Source organism: Rhinopithecus roxellana, chromosome 13 (genome assembly GCF_007565055.1).
Source record: "Rhinopithecus roxellana isolate Shanxi Qingling chromosome 13, ASM756505v1, whole genome shotgun sequence".
In the NCBI taxonomy this organism is placed as follows: Eukaryota; Metazoa; Chordata; class Mammalia; order Primates; family Cercopithecidae; genus Rhinopithecus; species Rhinopithecus roxellana.
This window is the reverse complement of record NC_044561.1, coordinates 7,287,614-7,314,111: the sequence shown is the minus strand read 5'-3', so window position 1 is coordinate 7,314,111 and position 26,498 is coordinate 7,287,614. Positions and strand designations below refer to the sequence as shown.

The 26,498-nt window shown below is 41.7% G+C and overlaps 1 protein-coding gene and 1 long non-coding RNA gene across 3 annotated transcripts in view; one reads left to right on the top strand and one right to left on the bottom strand.

Moving 5' to 3' along the window:
* The window catches only part of LOC115892913, a 48,674-nt gene extending 27,673 nt beyond the window's left edge, over positions 1-21,001 (bottom strand). The window contains exon 1 of the long non-coding RNA XR_004052843.1: positions 19,587-21,001. This is a non-coding gene — a long non-coding RNA (uncharacterized LOC115892913). The remainder of the gene's footprint in view (positions 1-19,586) is intronic.
* The window catches only part of SMC1B (structural maintenance of chromosomes 1B), a 66,488-nt gene extending 39,990 nt beyond the window's left edge, over positions 1-26,498 (top strand). Inside the window, exons 13-25 of one of the 2 annotated variants that reach the window (XM_010367542.2) lie at positions 1,461-1,598; positions 2,168-2,284; positions 4,233-4,339; positions 6,603-6,744; positions 7,944-8,089; positions 10,045-10,198; positions 11,211-11,309; positions 15,522-15,678; positions 16,474-16,628; positions 18,002-18,153; positions 20,737-20,806; positions 24,677-24,787; positions 25,903-26,498. In XM_010367542.2, the coding sequence (XP_010365844.2) occupies positions 1,461-1,598; positions 2,168-2,284; positions 4,233-4,339; positions 6,603-6,744; positions 7,944-8,089; positions 10,045-10,198; positions 11,211-11,309; positions 15,522-15,678; positions 16,474-16,628; positions 18,002-18,153; positions 20,737-20,806; positions 24,677-24,787; positions 25,903-26,004 (1,650 nt within the window). In that variant the 3' untranslated portion in view covers positions 26,005-26,498. The remainder of the gene's footprint in view (positions 1-1,460; positions 1,599-2,167; positions 2,285-4,232; positions 4,340-6,602; positions 6,745-7,943; positions 8,090-10,044; positions 10,199-11,210; positions 11,310-15,521; positions 15,679-16,473; positions 16,629-18,001; positions 18,154-20,736; positions 20,807-24,676; positions 24,788-25,902) is intronic. The other variant, XM_010367604.2, reaches the window with a different exon arrangement.

The following is a 26,498-nucleotide window of genomic DNA, read 5'->3' as shown; positions in this document are numbered from 1 at the left end:
AAATTTTAACTGAGGCAGTGAAAAACAACATCTGACTTAACTGACTTTACCTCACTTCTAACCTCCAAGCTGTCCTTGTTCATTCGTGGGGATAGGCCAAACTAACTTTGGGAGGAAGTTAGGTTATAGTTTAGCTTTGAAACAAAGACAGTAACAGTCCTTTCCCAAAACAAACCTTACTGCCTGTGGACTTGGTTGCCTAAAGCCTCAAGATTAGAAGTTATGGTAATCTTACTAAATTCAAGATATAGCTGTTTACAGGTATCTTACAGGTTAATGAAACAACAGGAACTCCAGAAATAGAGACCAGTATACTTAACAATTAATAATTAATGTTCAGCAAAGATGATGTTTCAGTTCAGTGAGAAAAGGATATATTATTTAATAAATGGTATCAGCATATCTGGAGAAAGTAATTTTGTGCCCTATCTTACTGTAAACCAAAAGTATCTGAGACAGGTCTCAATCAATTTAGAAGTTTATTTTGCCAAGGTTAAGGACATGCCCGTGACACTGCCTCAAGAGGTCCTGAGAACGTGTGTCCCAGGTCACCAGGCTGCAGCTTGGTTTTATATGTTTTAGGAGACTTAAGACATCAGTCAATACATGTCAGATGTACCTTGGTTAAGTCTAGAAAGGAGGAGAACTGGGAGCTGGGGTTGGAGAAAACACTTCCAAGTTATAGGTAGATTCAGAGTTTCTGCTTGGCAGTTGGTTGCAAGAGTTTATCTAAAGACCTGGAGTTGGCTGGGCGCAGTGGCTCACGTCTGTAATCCCAGCACTTTGGGAGGCCGAGGTGGGTGGATCACAAGGTCAGGAGATCGAGCCCATCTGGCTAACATGATAAAACCCCATCTCTACTAAAAATACAAAAAATTAGCCAGGTGTAGTGGTGGGCACCTGTAGTCCCAGCTACTGGGGAGGCTGAGGCAGGAGAATGTCGTGAACCCGGGAGGTGGAGCTTGCAGTGAGCAGAGATCACACCACTGCACTCCGGCCTGGGAGACAGAGTAAGACTCAGTCTCAAAAAAAAAAAAAAAAAAAAAAACCTGGAGTCAATGGGAGGGAGTGTCTGAAGGAGTTAATTTGGTTGAGGCATAAGGTGAGTGAAAGAAGAAGGGAATGAGGGAGGCAAGCCAAAAGGTAAAGATGCGCTAAAAACAAGGCAATTACAAGATCCTTTTAACTGTGTTGGATGGAATATACACACCCCTCTTCATTTTCCATTCCCAATTCTTTCCTGTTAAGCAATGTTAGTTTTTTTGAGGAAGCTGTATGGCGTTTTAGTTACTCCAGATCACTAATGTACTTAATTGCCCAGTCTCTTATCAGAGGAAAGGGAGGTAAGGCATGGGTGTGGTGGTATGTAAAAATCAGTGAATTATTACATATGAAAGCACTTTGAAAAGTGAAAGTGCTTTTCTATCATAAAATATTCTCATATTTTTCTTTCTTTTTAGGATTTAATGAAGACACTCCGCAAGGAAACAGATTTGAAACAAATACAGACCCTGGTACAAGGAACTCAAACACGACTCAAATATTCACAAAATGAACTGGAGATGATTAAAAAGAAGCACCTTGTTGCTTTTTACCGGGTAATACAGATTTACATAAAATATGCTGGGCACTTGACCCAGAACATAGACTTTCAGGAATTACATTTATATAGCTCCATGTAATTTTTAGATACTTTTTTTTTTCTGAGACAGAGTCTCACACTGTCACCCAGGCTGGAGTACAGTGGCTCTATTTCTGTTCGCTGCAACTTCCGTCTCCCAGGTTCAAGTGCTCTTCCTGCCTCAGTAGGAATCCTGAGTAGCTGGATTACAGGCATGTAATTTTTGTATTTTTTTTAGTAGAGATGGGGTTTCACCATGTTGGCCAGGCTGGTCTCAAAACTCCTGACTTCAGGTGATCTGCCCACCTTGACCTCCCAAGGATTAGAGCCACCACTCCCGGCCAATTTTTAGATACTTTATCCCATGATTGAGATTATATTATAGTCCCTTAATTATTTATGTGGTATTTAATCTTTTATCCAGGTAAATTCATCTTATCTCATAGATTCTTGTTTTATTCTAAAAGATACCTATCACATTTTTGGCTTCACTATATAAAGCTAAAACAGCCATGTTAAAAAAAAAATTTTCTCTTTTGTTGCTAGGAACAATCTCAGCTACAAAGTGAACTACTAAATATTGAGTCTCAATGTACTATGTTGAGTGAAGGAATAAAGGAACGACAACGAAGAATTAAAGAATTTCAAGAAAAGATAGATAAGGTCATAAATGTTATATTTATTCCTAAATGGTATATGTAGTTCTAGACCAGATACTAGATTTAGGGCTTCTTAAATATATGCTAAAGCAAAGGTTGATAGGTAACAGTGCCCTATCAGAAACAACAGTGTTGTAAGCTAAGTTTTATTGGTTTGCCAAATTAATTTCCTTGTGTTTTTTGAGAACCTCTGTTGCTCACCTCAAGAGACAATGACCTGTGCCTACTCTCCTCTGCACTCCAACCTCTCCTTACCCATTGTGAAAATTACAGTCTCATTCTTTTCTCCCACTTCCCTAATACTGTGAGGGAAAGAACTGTCATTCAGCTTATCTTTTAAAGTTGTTTATTCACTCAGTAGTTCTTTTTAAAACACCTATTCTGTGTCAGGCACAGTACTTGGCTCTAGGACAATAAAAATTTGGTCACCTAGCTTCTGCTTATAGAGGGACAGAAACTTTCTGATTTAATTCATTCCACTATGGGGTATCTCTGATCCTTAGAAGGTGATTTGTTTTTTCTTTTTGGTGTTTTTTTTTTTTTTTTTTTTTTGAGACGGAGTCTCGCTGTGGCGCCCAGGCTAGGAGTGCAGTGGCGCGATCTCGGCTCACTGCAAGCTCCGCCTCCTGGGTTCCTGCCATTCTCCAGGCCTCAGCCTCCGAGTAGCTGGGACTACAGGCGCCCGCCACCACGCCCGGCTAGTTTTTTTTGTATAGAAGGTGATTTGTTATACCCCCGCTCTATTAATTCCACCCATTGCTTTTAGGCCTGATCTTTACCACATGATTTGGAACCACACTTTTTGTGCTTCCTAATTAGTTATCTCTTTTCCAGGTTAAATAGCCCTAGTTTGTTTATTCATTTCACATTACCATGGATTTAAGACCAGCTCTGGTAACCATCCTCTGGATGTTTATCAATGCCCCTGAACAGAGCATGTCAAAATATTTCCTAGCCAGTACAGCATATTGTGGGTTTTTATGTTTATAACTGTAACTTTCCATGACTTGGATTATCTAGTCATGCTAATTGTAGCTTACTACTGCATCAGTCATATCACATTCATATTTAATGTATATTCAACTGCAATCTGGAAGTTTTTAAAATGTTCTGTTCTTAAAATAGGTCTTTCTCATCCTATAATTATACATAAAATCAGAGCTTTAAAACATTGAGGTTAAATTTTACTTTGTTGAATTTCCCCATTCTAATTTTTCCAAATCTTTTTCATTCTTAATTCTATGCCTCATTCCACTTGTTATTATACTGGCAAAGGTGCCATTGTATTACTCATACATAAAGAATCTTTTCTTTATTTATGTAGAATGTTATATTTTGGTGGGTCTAAAGTAAATGGAATTCTTCCAGTTTTATACTAAACACTCATAAAGCCAAAACACTTAATAAGGCCAGTTATGAGCTTTCTTAGTTTTTTCGAATAAGAGATTTGAAAGTAGATGGGCATAATTTATGGAATTAAAGGAAAAGAAAGTACTGGCTTCTCAGAATATAGTAATGCTTGGTGAGATTAGTTTTTGGCCTGATTCAGGAAAATCTTGGAGGGAAAAACTTGTATTTAAGATTATATATTTCTTGGCCAGGCATGGTAGCTCACGCCTGTAATCCCAGCACTTTGGGAGGCCGAAACGGGCGGATCATGAGGTCAGGAGATTGAGACCATCCTGGCTAACATGGAGAAACCCCTTCTCTACTAAAAATACAAAACAAAATTGGCCAGGTGCGGTGGCGGGTGCCTGTAGTCCCAGCTCCATGGGAGGCTGAGGCAGGAGAATGGCGTGAACCTGGGAGGCAGAGCTTGCAGTGAGTGGAGATCGTGCCACTGCACTCCAGCCTGGGCGACAGAGCAAGACTCCGTCTCAAAAAAAAAAAAAAAAGATTATATATTTCTTAAAATTGCTTATTAAATCTATTTTTTAAAAATAATTTAAAAGGTAGAAGATGATATCTTCCAACACTTCTGTGAAGAAATTGGTGTGGAAAATATTCGTGAATTTGAGAACAAACGTGTTAAACAGCAACAAGAAATTGATCAAAAAAGGTATTTTTATTAAAAAAAAGGTATATGTCGGTAAGAAGCTTACATATTTATAAAAATAGTTATTATTTCATAATTTAGAGGAATTATGCCTGAGTTTCATTTCATCAAGAAACAGCTAGGCCGGGCGCAATGGCTCACACCTGTAATCCCAGCACTTTGGGAGGCCGAGGCAGGCGGATCACGAGGTCAGATGATAGAGACCATCCTGGCTAACAAAAAATCAGCTGGGTGTGGTGGTGGGCGCCTGTAGTCCCAGCTACTTGGGAGACTGAGGCAGCAGAATGGCGTGAACCTGGGAGGCGGAGCTTGCAGTGAGCCGAGATCATGCCACTGCATGCCAGTGCGAGCAACAGAGCGAGACTCCATCTCAAAAAAAAAAAAAAAAAAGAAAGGAGAAGAGATCCTACAAGATGTTAGCAAGTTGAAGAGATGAGAAAGAATCTTTAAAAGAGCAGCTAGTCAGGGGAAAGGAAAGCCAGGGTAATGTGATGCCCTAAAGCCAAGTGAAGAAGTGTTTCACTTCTACATTGTCTGTATGTTTGCCTCCTGCGGCACAAATAAATTTCTTAACCTCTCCTACAGGCAGTGTGGTCATGGATGAAGAGCAGGGATTTCGTTGTCCCTCTGTCTGAGTGTGTCATCCCTGGCTCTACCACTAAGTGGGTAGCCTTGGGCAAGTTGCTTAACTCTCTGTTCCTTGATCTTCTCATCTGTTAAATAAAGATGATAGTATTACTGACCTAGTAGAGTTTTACAACTTGTAAGTTAATTAATGTAAAAACTTTTATAACAGTGTCAGGTATATAGTAACCTCTCATTAAATAGTCTTTAATGTTTTAATTGTTATAGTTGTTTTTGTATTAGCAGTATCTAGCATAGTATCTGTTAGTACTTAATGTTTCTTGAACAACTGATTCTGTTAGCAGGCTGTGTAGAGGTACTTAATGTTTCTTGAACAACTGATTCTGTTAGCAGGGTGTGTAGAGGGGTAGGAGGAGCATGGAGGGATGAGCTACAGTTGACAATGGAATTCTTTATGAAGAGTTTATGAAGCTGGCACAGTAGAAATGAAAGTTCCCAAGTTTGGTGTTTATATAAGAATAGTTATTTGGGCCGGGCGCGGTGGCTCACGCCTGTAATTCCAGCACTTTGGGAGGCAGAGGCAGGTGGCTCACTTGAGGTCAGGAGTCAAGACCAGCCTGGCCAACAAGGCGAAACCCTGTCTCTACTAAAAATACAAAAATTAGCTGGGCACGGTAGTACACACCTGTAATCCCAGCTACTAGGAAGGCTGAGGCAGGAGAATTGCTTGAACCCAGGGAGCGGAGGTTGCAGTGAGCTGAGATCGCGTCACTGCACTCCAGACTGAACAACAGAGCGAGACTCAGTCTCAAAAAAAATAATTATTATTATTTGAAAAGACTAAATAATAAGAATAACATAAATTATAATTTAAAGAAAAAGAGGGGAGGAAATCTGTAGATTATAAAAGATTTAAGAAACATATCCATATGCAATGTGTGGATACTGATTCAAACAACCAATTTTTCTTTTTTTTGTTTTGAAGAAATTTTTTTGTATTTGTTTTCGTTTTTTTGAAATGGAGACTCGCTTTGTCACCCAGGCTGGAGTACAGTGGCGTGATCTCAACTCACTGCAACCTCCACCTCCCGGGTTCAAGCAGTTCCTACTGCCTCAACTTCCTGAGTAGCTGGGACTGCAGGCACACACCACCAAGCCTGGCTAATTGTTGTATTTTTAGTACAGGTGGGGTTTCACCATGTTGGCCAGGCTGATCTCGAACTCATGATCTCAAGTGATCTGCCACCTTGGCCTACCAAAGTGCTGGGATTACAGGCATGAGCCACTGCACCCAGACTAAAAGAAAATTTTTAAAAAGGAAATTTGGCAGTGACAGCAATTTGATATTAATGAATTATATTTTAGCCATAATACTTTATGGTTATGAGTTAAAAGTCATTTCACTTCCAGAGATACATACACAAATATTTACAGATGAAATTACATCACGTCTAGAACTTGCTTCAAATAAGCCAGCGGTAAGAGGGGCAAATTAGTGGAGTTATAGATGAAACAAGAATGAGCATGAATTGATAATTATTAAGTTGGGTGACAGCTACTTGGGGGTTCATTATAGTATTCCTTTTATTTTTATATTTGTTTGAAATTTCCCGTAAGAAAAAGTTAAGAAGGAATCAAAATTTTCTGTTTACACTTGTAACGCTTGACTTTATTATACTAGATTAGAATTTGAAAAACAAAAAACTCTGCTTAATATTCAACTTGAGTATAGTCGCAATCAGCTTAAGAAGAAACTGAATAAGATGAACACATTGAAAGAAACTATCCAGAAAGGTAGTGAAGATATTGATCACCTAAAGAAGGTAATTAATAATGGGTGGCTGAAGTGCCTCTTCATTGAAATTATGACTTCCTTCATGTAGTAAACCTTTTGTGATCTCCTGAAGGGTCCTGTTAGTGATTGAAGGGGTTGGGGACAGATTTAAGAAATACTTAGGCCGTGCGCGGTGGCTCAAGCCTGTAATCCCAGAACTTTGGGAGGCCGAGACGGGCGGATCACGAGGTCAGGAGATCGAGACCGTCCTGGCTAACACGGTGAAACCCCGTATCTACTAAAAAATACAAAAAAAAACTAGCCAGGCGAGGTGGCGGGCGCCTGTAGTCCCAGCTACTTGGGAGACTGAGGCAGGAGAATGGCGTAAACCCGGGAGGCGGAGCTTGCAGTGAGTTGAGATCCGGCCACTGCACTCCAGCCTGGGTGACAGAGCAAGACTTCGTCTCAAAAAAAAAAAAAGAAATACTTAAAGTAAAATCAGCAGAGCTTTATGAATTACTGGATGTCAGCATGGGAGGAAGGGCAAGGGGGTGCCACAGATGACTCATTAGTTCTAACTTGGGTGATTGGTGAATGAGAGCAGCAGGTTAAGGAGAGAAAATTCTGGACCTGTGGAGCTTGAGTTGCCTATGTAATGTCTAGATGGCAATTTCCAGCAGGCTGTTAAAGAGTAGATAATGGGAGAGGTCTAGGCTGAAGATACAGATTTGGGAGTTGCTGGTTTATGGGAGTAAACTGAAATCATATGAGAATGGTTGAGACGCCCTAGCAGGGAGGTAGGCAGTGAAGAGCAGTGGAGCAGCAATGGGATCTGGAAGGTGGTCACTTAGCTTATGAGGAGAGCCAGAAGAGGTGGTATCACAGAAGCCCCAGAGTTTCAGGAAGGAGGAAATGATCTGAAAAATGTTTCATTCCCAACTAGAGATCATGATAGCAAAAACACTCTCATTGGAGAGTGGGAACAGAAGTCAGATGGCAGTGAGCTGAGGAATGAATCCAAAATGAAGGATAAAAAACAATAGCAAAATGAAGGACAAAGGCAGGTAATGATCACCAGTTTCTAAAAAGTATAGAATGTGAGTCACAGTCCATGATGGAGGGTCAAGTAGCACATAGGGTGAGAAGGTTCATCTCAGGATAACTGGTTTGGTGTTATTGATAAGATCATAGAATTACCTTATTAATATAAAAGATGGTAAATCTACAATACAGATCCTCTCTGTTCAGGCTGAAGAAAACTGTCTGCAGATAGTGAATGAACTCATGGCAAAGCAGCAGCAACTTAAGGACATACGTGTCACTCAGAACTTCAATGCCGAGAAAGTTCAAACTCAAATTGAAGAGGAACGGAAGAAGTTTCTGGCTGTTGATAGGTAATTAAGACTTCATCAGTTTGAAAGACCTAGTCAGTTTTAAACGTGGACACCAACTATCTGAAATATACTAAATGAGTTGCATTTGAATATGTGCCCTTTGTTGCTCTTAGTCTCACATCACACCCTTCAGACATTCTAATTTTTTTCAAACATTCTAAACCAGGAGAGGTGGTTAATTGTTTAGAGCAAATGATGTTTTGTTTTTTCTTCAGACAGAGTCTCCCTTTGTTGCCCAGGCTGGAGCACAGTGGCATGATCTTAGCTTACTGCAACCCTTGCCTCCCAGGTTCAAGTGATTCTCCTACCTCAGTCTCCCAAGTAGCTGGGACTACAGGAGCACACCACCACGCCCGGCTAGTGTGTGTGTGTGTGTGTGTGTGTGTGTGTGTGTGTGTGTGTGTGTGTGTGTGTTTTTCTTTTGTAGTAGAGACCGGATTTTACTATGTTGGCCAGGCTGGTCTCGAACTCCTGACCTTAAGTGATCTGCTCGCCTCAGCCTCCCAAAGTGCTGGGATTACAGGCATGAGCCACTGTTCCTGGCATAGAGCAAATAGTTATTTTTGTTAGATGAAAACATGAACCTGTATGAGTCCCTTACCCTAATTCTACCTTGACATTTCTGTCTTCCTGTTGTACAGAGAGTCCCTCTAGTCTGTGCAAGATAGCGTAGAGAGTAAGGAGATAGAATCTGGAGCCACAATTTCTGGTTTCATATCCCAGCTCTGCTGTTTACATATGATATCTTAATTTCCTCATCGGTAATAGAGATAGTAATAGTGCCTACCTCACAGAATCGCTGTAAGTATTACATATGTTAATATTCATACGCACTTGAGTGCCATTGCACTCCAGCCTGGGCAACAAAAGTGAAATTCTGTCTCAAAAAATAAAAATAAAAAAGTACCTAATTTTTTAGCACAAGATTAGCTTGTGTGTTTGCCATGATGATGGCAACGACACTTTGAATTGACTGGCCTATACCGAAATGACACTTGCTTTCCTGTCATGCGTCATGATTTACACAACTATGAGTGATTAGACAAAATTAATTCTCTGTTTTTGCTCAGCCTTTTGGCATTTCATAATTTTTCTCACTGTTCGAAGACCTTTAGTGTTTCAAGATACAGCCAGAAAGTTCTAAGATTTTGGAGTGGAATTAAAGTCTGTTTACTCTTGCTTTTTAAAAACTCTTGTATTTTGTGTAAATAGAACACATTCTCTTTTTTTTTTAAGAGATGAGGTCTCATTATGTTGGTCTTAAACTTCTGGGCTCAAACGATACTCTTCCCTTGGCCTTCCAAAGTGCTGGATTACAGGCGTGAGCCACCACACTCAGCCCAAACAGAATACTTTCTTTTCCCTTCATATTCTTGAAAAACACATAGTTCTTTCTTTCTTCTTTTTTTTTTTTTTTTTCCATTTTCTTTTGGTCCTCTTTCCAGTTCTTTTAAAAATCCCATATAATTTCGATTAGTAAAACCCACGCCCTTATTTTCAGATAGAAGGCATTACTACATTAGTGGTAGTGGTAGTAAAGAAACCAGATTATTAAGTGTATATGACTTACCTGGCAACAGATTTCTTTTGCTAAGAGACTATTTATCTTGGTTTCAGATCTAAAATGTGGAGCTTATATTTGAGTGAGAATTGCAGCTTGAAACATTGCTCAGATTTAAAAATAAAGTAACTAGGAAAGCACTGTCTTTGGTAATCTTGATTAAATCAGTAACATGTATTAGTGGAAAATGCTCCCTTAGATTAACTGAGTATATTCATGACCTTTCTCAGGAGTGTTAACAATTAAATTACAAGCATCAGTGAGAGGATTCTAGAACTTACAGCACTCACAGGAATAATCTTTTTTTCATATAAGTTTATAGCATACATTTTTCTTCCTTGGTGCAGTGTTATATAATGAGTAACATTACTTTTTCATATCGGTGTAATTACAGGGAAGTGGGGAAGTTGCAAAAAGAAGTTGTAATTACTCAAACTTCTCTGGAACAGAAACGATTAGAGAAGCATAACTTGCTGCTTGATTGCAAAGTGCAAGACATTGAGATAATCCTTTTGTTCGGGTCACTGGATGACATCATTGAAGTGGAGGTATTCTAGCAAATGACTGTAAAATATGTGCCATTGTGTGGAACTTAATGCATTGCCCTTTGCTTATTCTTTCTCTTGTTCTGTAGCCCCTTTAGGGATGGTGAAGACATCTCCTAGGAGGGAAAAAGGGCAAAATGACTGTCATCTCAGAGGACTAGGGCCACAGGATGAACCCATGTTTCTTACCTACATATTAGATACCCAAGAGAAATCAGAGAATTAAAGTTGTTGGAGTTAAGAATGTTTTTGCACAATGAGCCACAGGCAGTATGCAGATCATCTGCCACTTGGGCAGTTCCCTGGACTCTCATAACATTTTACATCCTGTGGAGGGGTGGTTCTTGCTCTGCACCTTCTCCAACAGTTGTACGGAGGTCCTTCTCAGAAGAAACATGCCCTGCTGAGTATCTCTAGGTGGTGAGGGAAAGGAAGCGGCAAGAACGGACACCAAAGAAATCACAAGATAAAACCAAGCCTCACTAGCATTTCCCTGTTGGCTTTTTTCTGTCTTTTTCACCACATTTGGATGATACAGGACACTTCAGATTGGCTGGAAGTACACTCATTCCTTGGTATCCACAGGGACAGTTCCAGGACCCCCCATGTATACCAAAATCTAAGGATGCTGAAGTCTTTTACCTAAAATGGCATAGTTTTGGTATATAACCTATGCACATCCTCCCATATACATGCATGCCTCATTTTATTGTGCTTCACAGATATTGCAGGGTTTTTGTTTTTGTTTTACATATTGAAGGTTTGTGGTAACCCCATGTTGAGAAAGTCTGTTGGTACCGTTTTTCCAACAGCATCTGCTCACTTTTCTGGGTCTCTGTGTGACATTTTGATAACTCTAAATCTTCCAACTTTTTTATTATTATATATCTGTTAAGGTGATCTGTGATAAGGATCTTTGATGTTACTATTGTAATTGTTTTTGGAATGCCATGAACCACTCCCATGTAAGACAACAAACTTAATCAACAAATGTATGTGTTCACGTATTTTTCAGATGGGAACTGAAGCAGAAAGTACCCAGGCAACAATCGATATCTATGAAAAAGAAGAAGCCTTCGAAGTAGACTACAGCTCTCTAAATGAGGATTTGAAGGTAATGGAAAGCTTTCTGTTGTTTATCACTCACAGTAATATAGAATATTTAAATATTACAGAATCATTTTTGGAAGATAGAATTGAGATTTTTTTTAAAAAGATTTCCTAATGGTTTTGAAAGAAATATACAAAGGAAAAACAGTATAATCGTGAAACTTCTGACACCAGATTGTGGGTCTCTCCCACACCAAGCAGTTCTCTAATTCTTTGAATACCAAGTGGGTATTCTACAATCCAGTTCAATTCTGACACTGTCTACCTGCAGTTAGCATCAGATCCCACAAGGTCATGGCTCAGTCCCACAAGACTGGCCACTCTTCAGATGCCAATCACAAGTCCAGGCCTCCCAGACTCATGGCCAGTTGGCTGTAAATCAGGAGTTTCCACAACCCCTTCCACAGATTTGATAATTTGCTAGAATGGCTCACAGAACTCAGGGGAATACTTCATTTACATTAACCAGTCCATTTTTAAAGGCTACAATTCATGGAACAGCCAAATGGACGAGATACATAGGACTAGGTATGAGAAAGCATCCATGCCCTATCTCATGCCTTCTCCAGGCTTGTCATCCTCCCAGCATCTCTTGTGCGGTCACCAACCTGGAAGCTCTTCACAACCTACTGTTTAGGGATTCTTATGGGAGCTTCATTACATACATGATTAATAAATCATGGGCAATTGGTGATCCAGACTCAATCTTCAGCCTTTCTCCCCCACCTCCTTAGAGAAGAGGGGCTGAAGGTTCCAGCCCTCCAATCACCTGGTTGGTTCCTCTTGCAACAGTCCCCATCTTCCAACAGTCAGCTCATTAGGTATGATTGAAAGGGGCTTACCATGAATAATAAAAGATGCCCCTCTCACTCCTACCACTCAGGAAATTGCAAATGTTTTAGGTATACTGTGCCTAGAACTGGGATGAAAACCAAATATATATTTATTGTATCATGTTATCACAAAATAGCAGTAAATATATTGGTTACTTTAAAATATGTTTATGTCAGCATTTCTGACTGTGTTGTGTAGAACACTGGTATCATGAAATGTCTAGCCAAAGAAGAAAAGTTTCTGTGGTTACTTTTTGAGAAAGTCTTTTCCCTTCTTGGGAAGGGAAGAGATTCACAATGGATATTAAAGTTTTTGAGAAGTCCTTCAATAAACAAAAGTAACCAACTACTTACTCCAGCATCCCAAATTGGCTCTGCTGGCATCCCACTGCAGTACCCTCAGTAGACACAGGCCTCTCTCAGGATTGTAGGTGATGGTGTGGCACACCCTTCACAGTTGCAGAGCACAGAGCTGGACTCCAGCTGTAATTTAACTTAATTTCGTGCCTTTGAGCAGCTCTGGCTCTGTTGCCCAGTCATCCCTGTAGCCATACATGTCTTTGGGCGTTGGCTTCATTCTGAAGCTGCTTCTCTCCTGAAGGCAAAATGAGCGCAGCTATTCTTGGCTTTCCAGCCACACAGCTGCAACCTTCAGAGAAGAAAGAAGCTGTCTTTTGTAGTGGTACTAGTGAAAGGAAAATGAAAACTTGGACCCCAATTCACTATACCAAGAGAAAGAAATTAGGCTGAAAGCTGAGTCATGCAAAAAACTGCCTTTCCTTTTGTTCCTAAGCAGAGAGCTACATATAAAAAATTAAGTATCAGGGCCGGGCGCAGTGGCTCAAGCCTGTAATCCCAGCACTTTGGGAGGCCGAGGCAGGTGGATCACAAGGTCAGGAGATCGAGACCATCCTGGCTAACACGGTGAAACCCCGTCTCTACTAAAAAAAAGTACAAAAAACTAGCTGGGCGAGGTGGCAGGCGCCTGTAGTCCCAGCTACTCGGGAGGCTGAGGCAGGAGAATGGCGTGAACCCGGGAGGCGGAGCTTGCAGTGAGCTGAGATCCGGCCACTGCACTCCAGCCTGGGCGACACAGCGAGACTCCGTCTCAAAAAAAAAAAGTATCAGGCCAGGCGTGGTGGCTCACGCCTGTAATCCCAGTACTTTGGGAGGCCAACGTAGGCAGGTCACCTGAAGTCAGGAGTTCAAGACCAGCCTGGCGAACATGATGAAACCCTGTCTCCACTAAAAAAAAAAAAAAAAAAAAAATTAGCCAGGCACAGTGGCATGTGCCTGTAATCCCAGCTACTCAGGAGGCTGAGGCAGGAGAACTGCTTGAGCCTGGGATGTGGAGGTTGCAGTGAGCCAAGATCGTGCCACTGCACTCCAGCCAGGGTGAGAGAGAGAGACTCGGTTTCAAAAAAAAAAAATTAAGTATCTCCCCAGGTAGAGACTCCGTGGGGAGATATTTGTGGTTTTTCATCTTATGGTAAAGTGCTAATTTACTGAGCATGAGGTGAATACATAATTGACTATTTCCTACCTACTTTTCTCTTGCAACATATGGATTCAGTGATGTGACCATATACTTCCTCTTGCTTCTGCCTGCTTTTCCCCTTTAAATATCAAAGCCCTCAAAATCATCTTTGGAGAAAGGCACAGACTTCTGTCTGGGGCATGTCCTTAACCTTGGTAAAATAAACTAAACTGACTGAGACCTATCTCAGATACTCTTTGGTTTACATGCTTTTCTAAAACTGAAGAAAGGTTTTACCTACAAAGCCCCAGCAATTGTCCCCTCATCACAGTTGCCTGAATGGGGTCACATATTCATTGCTGAACCAAGCAAGCACTGTGGAGGGAGGAGGATGGTGAACTTTACTTTAAACCAAGCAGGCCCTGCCTCTAAGTCTAAGTACATGGGATCCAGGAGGGAGAAGTGGATCTACCTGGTCAAAAGCATGTGCTGCATTAAAAGAAAAAATGGAGGCCAGGTGCGGTGGCTCACGCCTATAATCCCAGCACTTTGGGAGGCTGAGGCGGGTGGATCACCTGAGGTTGGGAGTTCAAGACCAGCCTGACCAACATGGAGAAACCCCATCTCTACTAAAAATACAAAAAAAATTAGCCAGGCATGGTGGCACATGCCTGTAATCCCAGCTACTCGGGAGGCTGAGGCAGGAGAATTGCTTGAACCCAGGAGGCGGAGGTTGCAGTGAGCCGAGATCGTGCCATTGCACTCCAGCCTGGGCAAAAAGAGCAAAACTCCGTCTCAAAAAAAAAAAAAAAAGAAAAAATGGAAACAGATGCTGAGTAACAGTATCCACCACATCTTTTCAGTTCATATGCTGTTAATATATTTTGTTAGACTTTTTTGTTTTGTTTTTTGTTTTGTTTTTGAGACAGAGTCTTGCTTTGTTGCCCAGGCTGGAGTGCAGTGGCGCAATCTCGGCTTACTGCAACCTCCGCCCCCCGGGTTCAAGCAACTCTCTTGCCTCAGCCTCCGAGTAGCTGGGATTATAGGTGTCTGCTACCATGCCCGGCTAATTTTTGTATTTTTAGTAGAGATGAGGTTTCACCAAGTTGGTCAGGCTGATCTTGAACTCTTGACCTCAGGTGATCCACACACTTTGGCCTGTCAAAGTGCTGGGATTACAGGTATGAGCCATCATGCCCGGCCTACTTTTTGTACACTGATTGTATTTGTGGCAAAAAAAAAAAAAAAAAAGATTTTCTGGAAGGGCGTGGCTACTTTTTCTCTTCATCACTCGTGCCAGGTTTAAGTGTTAACCTGTCTAGCTGGATTGGATCCCCTCTCCCTGCCCCGTAGTACCTATGTTTGCCCTGTCAGAAGTCTTTTCACCCCACTGTAAAAGTCGGTTTAAATCCCAGCTACTCAGGAGGCTGAAGTGGGAGGATTGCTTGAGGCCAGGATACTCGAGAACAGCCCCCCCTGCCCCAGCAATCCAGACCGGTGAGACCTGTCTCTTAGAAAAAATTTTTAATCCAGTTTATATGTCTGACTTCCCTATGAGTCTTTAAAGGCAAAGACTGAATAGCTTTCCATCATTGAATCCTCAGTGTAATACATAGTAGATTATGAATATTTTTAAATAAATGAAGGTGAAGTATAAATTGTTGCTTTTTAGCCAGATTTAAAAAATGAGCTGAAATGTGTTCCAAGAAAAGAGCCCAGCCGATTCAGGAAGCTACAAGTATTGCAGCAGGACTGCACCTCCCGGGCTCAGAGAGGGCTTTGGGGAGAGAAGGCGTGGATGACAGGACCTGGGGGATCCAGATGGTGAAGGGCCCCACACACACCCTACCTTGCTGGATGCAGAAGGCATGCCATGCCAGTCAGTGTTGTTCTTTGCCCATAATAGGCTCTACAGTCTGATCAAGAAATCGAGGCCCACCTTAGGCTCTTACTGCAGCAAGTAGCATCCCAGGAAGATATCTTACTGAAAACAGCAGCCCCAAACCTGCGAGCACTGGAGAACTTAAAGACTGTCAGAGACAAGTTTCAAGAATCCACAGATGGTAAAATTGAGTTTAGTCACTAACAAGATTATATTCATGGGTGTTTTGATTTCTATAACATTTGCCAACAATCTCCCCTCTGTTGTCCCTTTTTGTTGTAGATTTTTTCCTCTGTGGTCTTATATTAATGTGTGCTTTTAATACTGAATCATTAATTGTTTCCTTTTCGAAGTGTTTTGCTTTAATTTAAAACCAGGTTTATTGGTGATTTTAAAACACATATATTTTTTTCACACCAACAAAATTGACATAATAAATATTCTATCAGGCTGGGCACGGTGGCTCACGTCTGTAATCCCAGCACTTTGGGAGGCTGAGGTGGGTGGATCACCTGAGGTCAGGAGTTCAAGACCAGCCTGGTCAACATGGTAAAACCCCGTGTCTACTAAATATACAAAAATTAACTGGGTGTGGTGGCACACGCCTGTAGTCCCAGCTACTCGGGAGGCTGAGGCAGGAGAATCACTTGAACCTGGGAGGTAGAGGCTGCAGTGAGCCGAGATCACGCCATGCACTTCAGCCTGAGCAACAGAGCAAGACTCCGTCTCTGAATAAATAAATAAATACCCTATCAGAACTTGTCAATATTATTTAGTAATTAGCCCTACTGGAAAAGAGACTCATCAATTCTAAGAGCTATTCTCTTGGAATTAATAGTAGTTTAGGTATTTTGAAGGTACCTTACTCAAGAGATCCAAACTCAAATCCAATTTTAAAAATATTTTATGCTTTACAGTTTAAGTAAAAGAACCTCCTCAGTGGTCTCTAAAATAAAGAACATTGATTCTCTCTTAGCTTTTGAGGCCAGCAGAAAGGAAGCCAGAATGTGTAGGCAAGAGTTTGAACAAGTGAAAAAGAGGAGATACGATCTTTTCACCCAGTGTTTTGAGCATGTCTCAGTCTCAATTGACCAAATCTACAAGAAGCTCTGCAGAAACAACAGCGCCCAAGTATGTATCTTTCATCCTCCAATACTACTGGGAAATCTGTGTTACTGGTGGTGGGTTTTTTTTTTTTTTTTTTTTTTTTTTGGTGGGAAATAAATAACCGCTGCCACATTATTTGAGCAACTCACTCATGGGGCAAAGTCAGTTCATGAAGAGTGGTTATCTAATGACCTGCGTTGTAGATCCCGTTCACTCCACACTATTCAGTGTGGACAAGTCAAAACCTCTCTGGGTCTGTTTCTTCATCCGAAAAATGAATGGACTAAATCATTTGGTTTCCAAATTCTCTTTTAGTTCCAAAATTCTGTAGTCTGGTACTAATTTGATTTTATAGAACTGTTGGTTTCTGTGGTAAATGTGGAATACTAGAGGATCCTGCGAAGATGGTTCATCTGTGGAGCTGACCACAGATGAAAAGAGAGGAAAAGAACTAAAGGCAGGGTTCAAATTCAGATATGACCCTTTTAATGATAACCACTCCCATTCCATTGTCAATATCCATAGGAAATACTCGTGGAATTGAATGTGAAATAAAGATGTAGGTTGGGGCTTACGTACCTGTTCTGCTTTTGTTTTCTCGTGTTCTTTTATGACTAAAAGGTGATCCTGGATCAGATATTTAGAACTTCAACTGAAAATAACTTATTTTCAGTAAAGTAAGACTAAAACCCATTAACTCCTTTTTTTTTTTTTTTTTTCTTCTTTCTTCTTCTTTTTTTTTTTTTTTTTGAGACAGAGTCCCCCTCTGTTGCCCAGGCTGGAATGCAGTGGTGCGATCTCGGCTCACTGAAACCTATGCCTCCCGGGTTCAAGTGTCTCAGCTTCCCAAGTAGCTGGGATTACAGGCACACACCAACAAGCCTGGCTAATTTTTGTATTTTTTGTAGAGACAGGGTTTCACCATGTTGGCCAGACTGGTCTCAAACTCTTGACCTCAAGTGATCTGCCTGCCTCAGTCTCCCAAAGTGCTGGGATAACAGGTGTGAGCCACCACGCCTAACTCTTTGAGAATAAGATTCATCTCTGTATCTACAGTTCCTGGCCCATAATAGGTATTCAGTAAATGTTTGATGAATGTATCAGTGAGCGAATTGCATGAAGACTGTTTTGTAAGACTGTGGCATGTGCCTCTGAGGTTTGACTGGCAGTCTGGTGGAAAGGGCTGATCCCTGGGTATGGTAGAGTGTTTTCCGCCTATCCAGACGACCCTGTTTTCTGTGATTACATGTAGAACTAAATACATTATTTATAGGTATTGGTAGTTTTCCATCAAAATTGAAGAAAAGCTAACCAATAGAGTATTTTGCAGTTAAACTCCAAGTTGAACTTTATCAGTTACTTTTCTGATATTGCTAAATAAACAACATGTGTTTCAGGCATTTCTTAGCCCAGAGAACCCTGAAGAACCTTACTTGGAGGGAATTAGTTATAACTGTGTGGCCCCAGGCAAACGGTTTATGCCAATGGACAATTTGTCAGGGGGAGAAAAGTGTGTGGCAGCCTTGGCTCTCCTGTTTGCCGTGCACAGGTAAGGTCACAAAAGCTATTCAGTTTTCATATAGGACAGAAGCCAAGGGGACCTTCCTACAGAAGACATATTAACTATTGTCTTTATTAATATTTAGCAAATGGGATACAAAACTATCTTCTTCAGCCAGACAATTCAGATTATGTTTTAGGCCTACAACAATTTAGACTTTAGACAGCAAATCTAGGAGAGAATTCAAATTTTTAGTGGGTTTTGTTTTTTTGGAGACAGAGACTTGCTATGTTGCCTAGGCTAGGCTCAAACTCCCAGGTCACGTGATCCTTCTGCCTCAGTCACCTGAGTAGCCAGGACCACAGGCATGTGCTACCATGCCCAGTTAGTTAGTGACAGATTTTTATTCAATTTCTGTTATTATCCATAGCTACTACTATTCCATTTTAGAAAGAAAAAATATTTGGAATAGCCAGAGGTGACATCAGGATTGAAAAAAATCCCAATTTGTGTATTATTTTCTTAGTCAATATTCAGAGATCTGCTACTTAGTAAAGAATGTTGAAGGCCGGGCACGGTGGCTCAAGCCTGTAATGCCAGCACTTTGGGAGGCCGAGACGGGCGGATCACGAGGTCAGGAGATTGAGACCATCCTGGCTAACACGGTGAAACCCCATCTCTACTAAAAAATACAAAAAACTAGCTGGGCGAGGTGGCGGGCGCCTATAGTCCCAGCTACTCGGGAGGCTGAGGCAGGAGAATGGCATAAACCCAGGAGGCGGAGCTTGCAGTGAGCTGAGATCCGGCCACTGCACTCCAGCCCGGGCGACAGAGCGAGACTCCGCCTCAAAAAAAAAAAAAAAAAAAAAAAAGAATGTTGAAGTATTTCTTCTATAAAAGTATTTAATCTCCTTATTTCCACTGATGATGGTGGAACTTTCTTTGTAAAACAAATCAAGAAACAAAAAGTTATCTACAATTAAGGCAATTAGCCTCTTTCAACATTCAGAATATTAGATGAAGATCTAAAGTATAGATGCTGAACCTGGGCAACACAGTGAGACCCCGTGTCTACAGAAAATAGAAAAAAGTTAGCCAGATGTGGTGACACATGTCTGTAGTCCCAGCTACCCAGAGGCTGAGGTGGAAGGACTGCTGGAGCCCAGGAGTTCGAGGCTGCAATAAACTGTGATGACACCACTGCACGCTAGCCTAGGTGAAAAAACAAAACTCTGTCTCAAAAAATATACATATAATACAATCAGTAAAATATAGATGCTGCTGCTTCTCTATTTCCATGACCAGGAACAAAAACATACAAGAGTGTGACAACTTTTTACTGGTCTCTAGAAGGAAAAGGAATAGGCTGCCACAGGAAAGGAAAAGAGAAAACCATAGTAGCTGGAGGCCTGCTCTGAACAAGTAATCTGAGCAGAATCAGACTAATGGCACCCACATCCATTTAGTCAACAGATACTTACTAGTTACTGTGTATCAGGTGCTGCTGCAGGCACTGGGGAGACAGCTGTGAACAAAACAAAATGCCTGCCTCGAAGATACTTCATTTTAGTTGGGGAAGGCAGATAATAAATAAGATAAATTAGTAAACTAATTATCCAATATAGAGAATATTAGAAAGTGACAAGTTCTGTAAAGAAAAAAAGCAGGGAATGGAGATGGTGAGTGGCAGGGAAGTGGTTAGCAATATTAAAGAGTCACCTGGGAAGGTCTGTTTCAGAAGGTAACATTTGAGCAAAGATTTGAAGGAATAAATGGAGCAGGTCATGTGGACAGCTAAGGGAAGAATGTTCTTAGACATCAGCAACAGCAAGTGCAAAAGGCTCCAAGGCCAGAGTGAGCCTAGCATGGATGGAGAATAGACTATGCAGCAGTGGCAGGCACAGGGCTGAGCCTGGTCACAATGAAGGTGAAAGACAGTGATGGTGATTGGGCCAGGGTGAGAGGATATGGTTGTGCAGATGGAATTTGCTGACAGGTACGGGTGTGAAGGAAGAGATGTGAAGGGGATGGCTCTGTGGGTTTTGACCTAATCAACTAGAGTAATAAGAGCTGCCATTAACTGAGATGGAGAAAACCACAGGAGGGAATAGGTTTGGAGGGCAGGGGGAGAAGTTTGCTTTGAGATGAGTTTGAGATATGTATTAGACACCCACATGGACTTGTAGAGAAAGTAGTTGGACATTTGAGGTGAGAATTCAGGAGACAGGTTAGAATTATTGGTAGAAGGGTGGGAGCCATCAGTATTTGGGTGGTATTTAAAACCCTGAGGCCAGATTTAATCACCAAGGGAGTTGATTAGATAAGCACAGAGATGAAGAGTTCTCAGCAGACTCTGCAGGGGCTGAGGGGAAGTAGACTATGTCCCCCTACAAGTCACAGAGCAGTATTTCAAGGAGGAGGGAGTGACCAACCCCAAATACTCCTTGCATGGGTCACATACATGTGGACTGATAACTGAGCATTGGATTTAGTAACATAGAGGTCACCGAATACTTAGAAATATCCAAAAGAGTGTGTTTTATTTATTCTGAATACTGTTAATCTTTTCTTCCAAGGCTTTTGTAAAACAGATAGAAAATTGTAACTTACTTGATTGTAATTTTTTTCTAGTTTTCGTCCTGCCCCATTCTTTGTTTTAGATGAAGTGGATGCAGCCCTAGACAATACTAACATAGGCAAAGTAAGTTTCTGCTTTTCATTTTCAATAGATTGTCTACAATTCAAGGATCATGTGAGGCAAGCAATAGAAAATGCTCATTAAAAATCAGTCCCTGGGCCGGGCGCAGTGGCTCACGCCTGTAATCCCAGCACTTTGGGAGGTCGAGGCAGGCGGATCACCTGAGGTCAGGAGTTCGAGACCAGCCTGACCAACATGGTGAAACCCCGTCTCTACTAAAAATACAAAAATTAGCCGGGTGTGGTGGTGCACGCCTATAATCCCAGCTACTCAGGAGGCTGAGGCAGGAGAATCGCTTGAACCCGGGAGGCGGCAGTTGCAGTGAGCCGAGATTGTGCCACTGCACTCCAGCCTGGGTAACAGAGTGAGACTCTGTCTCAGAAAAATAAATAAATAAAATAAATCATTCCTTGTAGGCTGGGCTTGGTGGCTCATGCCTGTAATCCTAGCACTTTGGGAGGCCGAGGCGGGTGGATTGCTTGAGTCCAAGAGTTTGAGACCAGCCTGGGCGATATAAGGAGACCTTGTCCCTACAAAAGGTGTAAAAAAAAAATTTTTTCTGAGCATGGTGGCACACATCTGTGGTCCCAGCTACTCAAGAGGCTGAGGTGGGAGGATCACCTGAGCCTGAGAGACAGAGATTGCAGTGAGCCGAGACCGTGCCACTGCACTCCAGAAAAAAGAAAGACAAACAAACAAACAAAATTAGTCCTTTTAAAATCTAAGATAAATATCTGAAACAAGTTGATTCAAGGTAGTTTTCATTCAAAGCTTAGGGGACCTTCCAGAGTTGATGGGACAATCAGCGTGGGGGTCAAATGAGGGTCACTGTACTTGACCAACAGTGTCACTGCTGGCATGACAGGTTTCTCACCAAATCCAGATACTGGGAGTTAGAGAACCCCTAATAGGCCCTGTGGCAGGGCCTTGTTAAGTCTCCACTTACAAAGTCCACGAGTACCATCTCTAAATAAATTCCAAAAGAATTAAAGTTTAAAATCCTACCTTCCCATTTTTAAAAAAATTTTACTCTATTTATTTATTTTGAGACCAGGTTATGAGACTGGCTAATTTTTGTGCTTTTGTTAGAAATGGGGTTTCACCATGTTGCCAAGGCTGGTATCGAACTCTTGGGCTCAAGGGATCTACCCGTTTCAACCTCCCAAAGCGATGGGATTACAGGCGTCAGCCACCACGCCAGCCCTACCCCCAGTTCTATCAAAATGTATCCAGCAATTTACTGTACTTGAGCATGATCCTGTTTTCTGTCTTTGAGAGAATGAGAGAACTAAGGAACAGTTTCACACTTAGGAGTGAAACTTTAGTCAGCACTCAAGGATCAGTGGGTAGATACTCAGAGCGCACCTAAAAGAGCTGGGCTCTCAGCCCACACATCTTGATGGTGACTAGATTGCATTTTGGACATGAGAGTGGGGTCTGCTATGGAACATGAACAAAGGATGGAGGCAAATCCTGGCAGTGCCTGACACTGCCCAGGGGAAGGGTAGCATCGGCCTGCAGAGTTCCTGATATCATGGTTCTGCTACTGGGGCCATTCATTCTTGGAGATGGGTGAATTAGAGTCTCCTGGTTCTGATTCCAGGCCCATTCATCTTCTAGAAATGACCAGGCTTTGTATTAACGGCTGCTTACAAGGTGGCTGCTCTGGTCATGCTGACATATGTATTTCTCATCATTTTTTTAGAAATTGGCATTCTGGGACAGGCGTGGTGGCTCATGCCTGTAATCCCAACACTTTGGGAGGCCGAGGCGGGAGGATCACTTGAGTTCAGGAGTTCAAGACCAGCCTGGGCAACGTAGTGAGACCTTGCCTCTATTATAAAGAAATTTAAAAAGAAAAAAAGAAATAAATTGCATTTCGGGTTTATAACCTGGTCTTGTGAGTGATGTTAAGGAGCCCAAGCCTGAGAGATGTTTGCAGCCTCGGGGTACTGCCCAGCAGGTTCTGCACCTCTGAAGCTGACCTCCTTGATTTCTTACTCTGTTGAGTCTCACATGAATTGCCTGGGTAGCTGCAACCTGAGGTACCGTATCCTCTGATGGCGTGAATGTTCTTTGAGCATTTCTCAAGTTGTATTCATCTGAGAAAATCTCTTGAAGGCCCTGCATTTTTAACATGGCACAGGATACACAAGAATATCACATCAACTCCATACCCCCAAAAAGTCTCTGCCAGAAACTTCATGGTAGCTGGGGAAAGAAAACATAGGAACAGAAGAACATCTTGAGTTGTCTCTTGAATGCCAGCGAGTGTGCATCAAATGACTGGACTCCATGGCTGACTCATTTGGGAGAAATATCCCCTTAGGAGGATAATGTTGGCACTTTATATCCCACATTCTGTGAGGGGAAATCTTGTGGCTATCTTTTCTTGGCTGCATTTAAGGTATCTATGTTTGAGGAAAAATTAGATGTTTGCATTGGTGGCATCTCCAGGTACTAGGTCTTACTTAAGACTCTTATTAGTACCCATCCTATGTACTAAAACCTCTTAATTGCATTATCCCTTTGAGATGTATCTTTCTGACATTCCGTTGCTGAATTGAGTATGAGCAGTTATGTAGTATGAGGAACTATGAAGCACCCTTCACTCTCCTCTTGTGATCAGGGTACCCAACATTTACAACAGGTAACTCTGCAGGAAAAATGCATGCCCTGCATCTTCGCATCCTGTCTCCCCTTCTTTTCCTATTATGGGCCCAAGACCTTTGTTCAGCCCTGTCATAGTGGCTACTACCATTGCCTCTAATACTGGAAGTTCCTTCTATGAATTCAGCCTCACAGAGCAGTTTCTTTCCTTTCTCATGTAAACCATGGCCACTCATTCCTCAATGGAAGCTGCTATTCCAATACTTCCAGAGCTTGTGTCCGCAGGGTCTTTGGTGCACATGGAGAAGACCCACTCTAGGCCCTCAGCGAAATCCCAGGAGTTGGCAGTACCTTTGTTAAACTGTTGGTAGTTTTTCTTTCCTTGGGGTTTATCACTGTCCAAGTTCTGAGTAGTTTGTTCACCAAGACTCATCTCTATTGAGTCCATTTTGCACTTCTCATTTCCTTGGAATTGAGCCTCCTTAAGGAACCAGAGTTCACCTCTAACCAAATGACTTGATTATGGATTACAAATACATACATAATTGCCCTGTTTTTCCTTTCAGGCTTTGAGTTGGCAAAATAGGAAGATGGAAATTATTTTGGATTTTTGCTGCTGTTGTTGTTAGATGGAGTCTCTCACTCTGTCGCCCAGCCTGGAGTGCAGTGGCACAATCTCGGCTCACTGCAACCTCCACCTCCCGGGTTCAAAGGATTTTCCTGCCTCAGCCTCCTAGGTAGCTGAGATTACAGCTGCCTGCCACCATGCCTGCCTAACTTTTTGTATTTTTAATAGAGACAGGGTTCGCCATGTTGGCCAGGCTGGTTTTGAACTCCTGACCTCCAGTGATCCACCCGCCTTGGGTGGATCCCAAAGTGCTGGGATTACAGGCGTGAGCCACTGTGCCTGGCCTGGAGGTTGTAAGTGTAAATACCAGTCCTTTTTCACCCTCAAAAAATACTTCGAGTGGTGGTTTTTTTCTTGTTATAAAGGCTGATTACCTATTTACACCACAGTATCTTAAGTTGGAGCTTTATTCTTTAAAATGTTCTTAAAGTTTTAGATCATAGGTTTAATGAAGTTTATCTCATTTTAGAATCTATTTCCATTTCTGCAGTTGTTGAGGATTTATTGAATTATTGGAAAGGTGGATAAGTCCTTGTCACCTAAACTGACCAGACTCAGAGACATGCAGAATTACTGTCCCCAGAGCCCAGACAAGGCCTTTCCTTCCTAGTGAAATGTGTTTTTATTTCTTCCAGGTGTCAAGTTACATCAAAGAGCAAACTCAAGATCAGTTTCAGATGATAGTCATCTCCCTAAAAGAAGAGTTCTACTCCAGAGCCGACGCACTGATCGGCATCTATCCTGAGGTAAAGACAAATCAGAGGGGAGGAGTGTACCCACTGCCAACTTCCCTTAGGACCCTGACAGCCACCGGGCTTTCCTTTTATAATGAAAACTTCCAAATGGAGTCTAAGGCTGAAATGATTTTTTAGTCAAATAAGATTAAAAATAACTACTGGTGTTTTCCGAGACAATACATAGAGATTGAAGATATATTTTAAGTGAAAAAAGCAAATGGAAAATTGCGGAACAATAAGTAGTTTTGTTTTGTGAAATAATAGTCCATGTTAATTTACACTAACTGTTAACATTATACTTATATCTGTAATGTTTCAGTGTTTTAACCAAAAACAAATGCACTATGGTAGAGCAAGGAACCATTTATCCTCCAAAAGTATCTGAGGACAAAACAAAGAAATACATTAGAAGTTCCAAGTTGTGGCAGGGCGCGGTGGCTCAAGCCTGTAATCCCAGCACTTTGGGAGGCCGAGGCGGGCGGATCACGAGGTCAGGAGATCGAGACCCTCCTGGCTAACACGGTGAAACCCCGTCTCTACTAAAAATACAAAAAACTAGCCGGGTGAGATGGCGGGCGCCTGTAGTCCCAGCTACTCGGAGGCTGAGGCAGGAGAATGGCGGGAACCCAGGAAGCGGAGCTTGCAGTGAGCCGAGATCGCGCCACTGCACTCCAGCCTGGACGACACAGCGAGACTCCGTCTCAAAAAAAAAAAAAAAAAAAAAGAAGTTCCAAGTTGTATAGTAACTTCTAAAATGTGAACACACCTTTCTCAAGCCATTGAAAATACTAATCTGAACTCATGGAGTAGAGCCACTAGTTCAGGTCATATGGTTTTGGACAGTTAGGATTTACTTCCTGAATTTTCCTTTAAGCAAAGTTAAAATTTTACCTTCCTGTGCCTACAGAATGTTAGGGACCACCTGGAAATATTAATGCATCAGTAATGGAAATTCTCCTACCAGATAACACCAAAAAAACCCACAACCAATGTAAATGCTGATATCTTTTTAGGTTGAATAAGATTCCTTTTAAATGCAATTCTAGACTCACTAATGGCTCTTATTTTACTTTAACAATACTTTTTCCCTAATTAAGAGAACTTTTAACTGTCTTCTATTTTAGTACGATGACTGCATGTTCAGCCGAATTTTGACCCTAGATCTTCTTCAGTATCCAGACACTGAAGGCCAAGAAAGCAACAAGAGACACGGAGAGTCCCGCTAGGGACAGCCCTGCAGCGGGCTCCCGATCACTGTTCAGTTTCCACTCTAATACTCACACAGCTCCTCCACAGACGACTTCTGCAGCAAGCATGACCAGCATGGTGCACCCTGCAAGAGAAACCTTAGTTGCTGTAGCCAAAGAGGCTGTAGCTCACTTCAGTTGAGTCTTCAGACCCCTTTCTAGTTAGTAGGGAAAGTTTTCAGTGAGAGCTGGTGTCAAACGAGTTTTTAAAAAACAAACAAAAGGTACAACTTTGTACTATTAATTCTAACTTCTATTTTGAAATACGCGTGTCTGGTTAGAAAAATTTTGAATTCGGCTTCATCTGCACTCTGATCTTGCCTTGTTCCCAAGTAATCTTGAAGGGAACTACTCTTTGGTTTTTAAACATGCTAGTTATAAGATTGTTAATAAACTGTTGAACCTGGCTTTTGGGAAATGGTTTCAGAGAAACTATGTTAGTATTGAAAATATCAATAAAAAATGTTCTAATT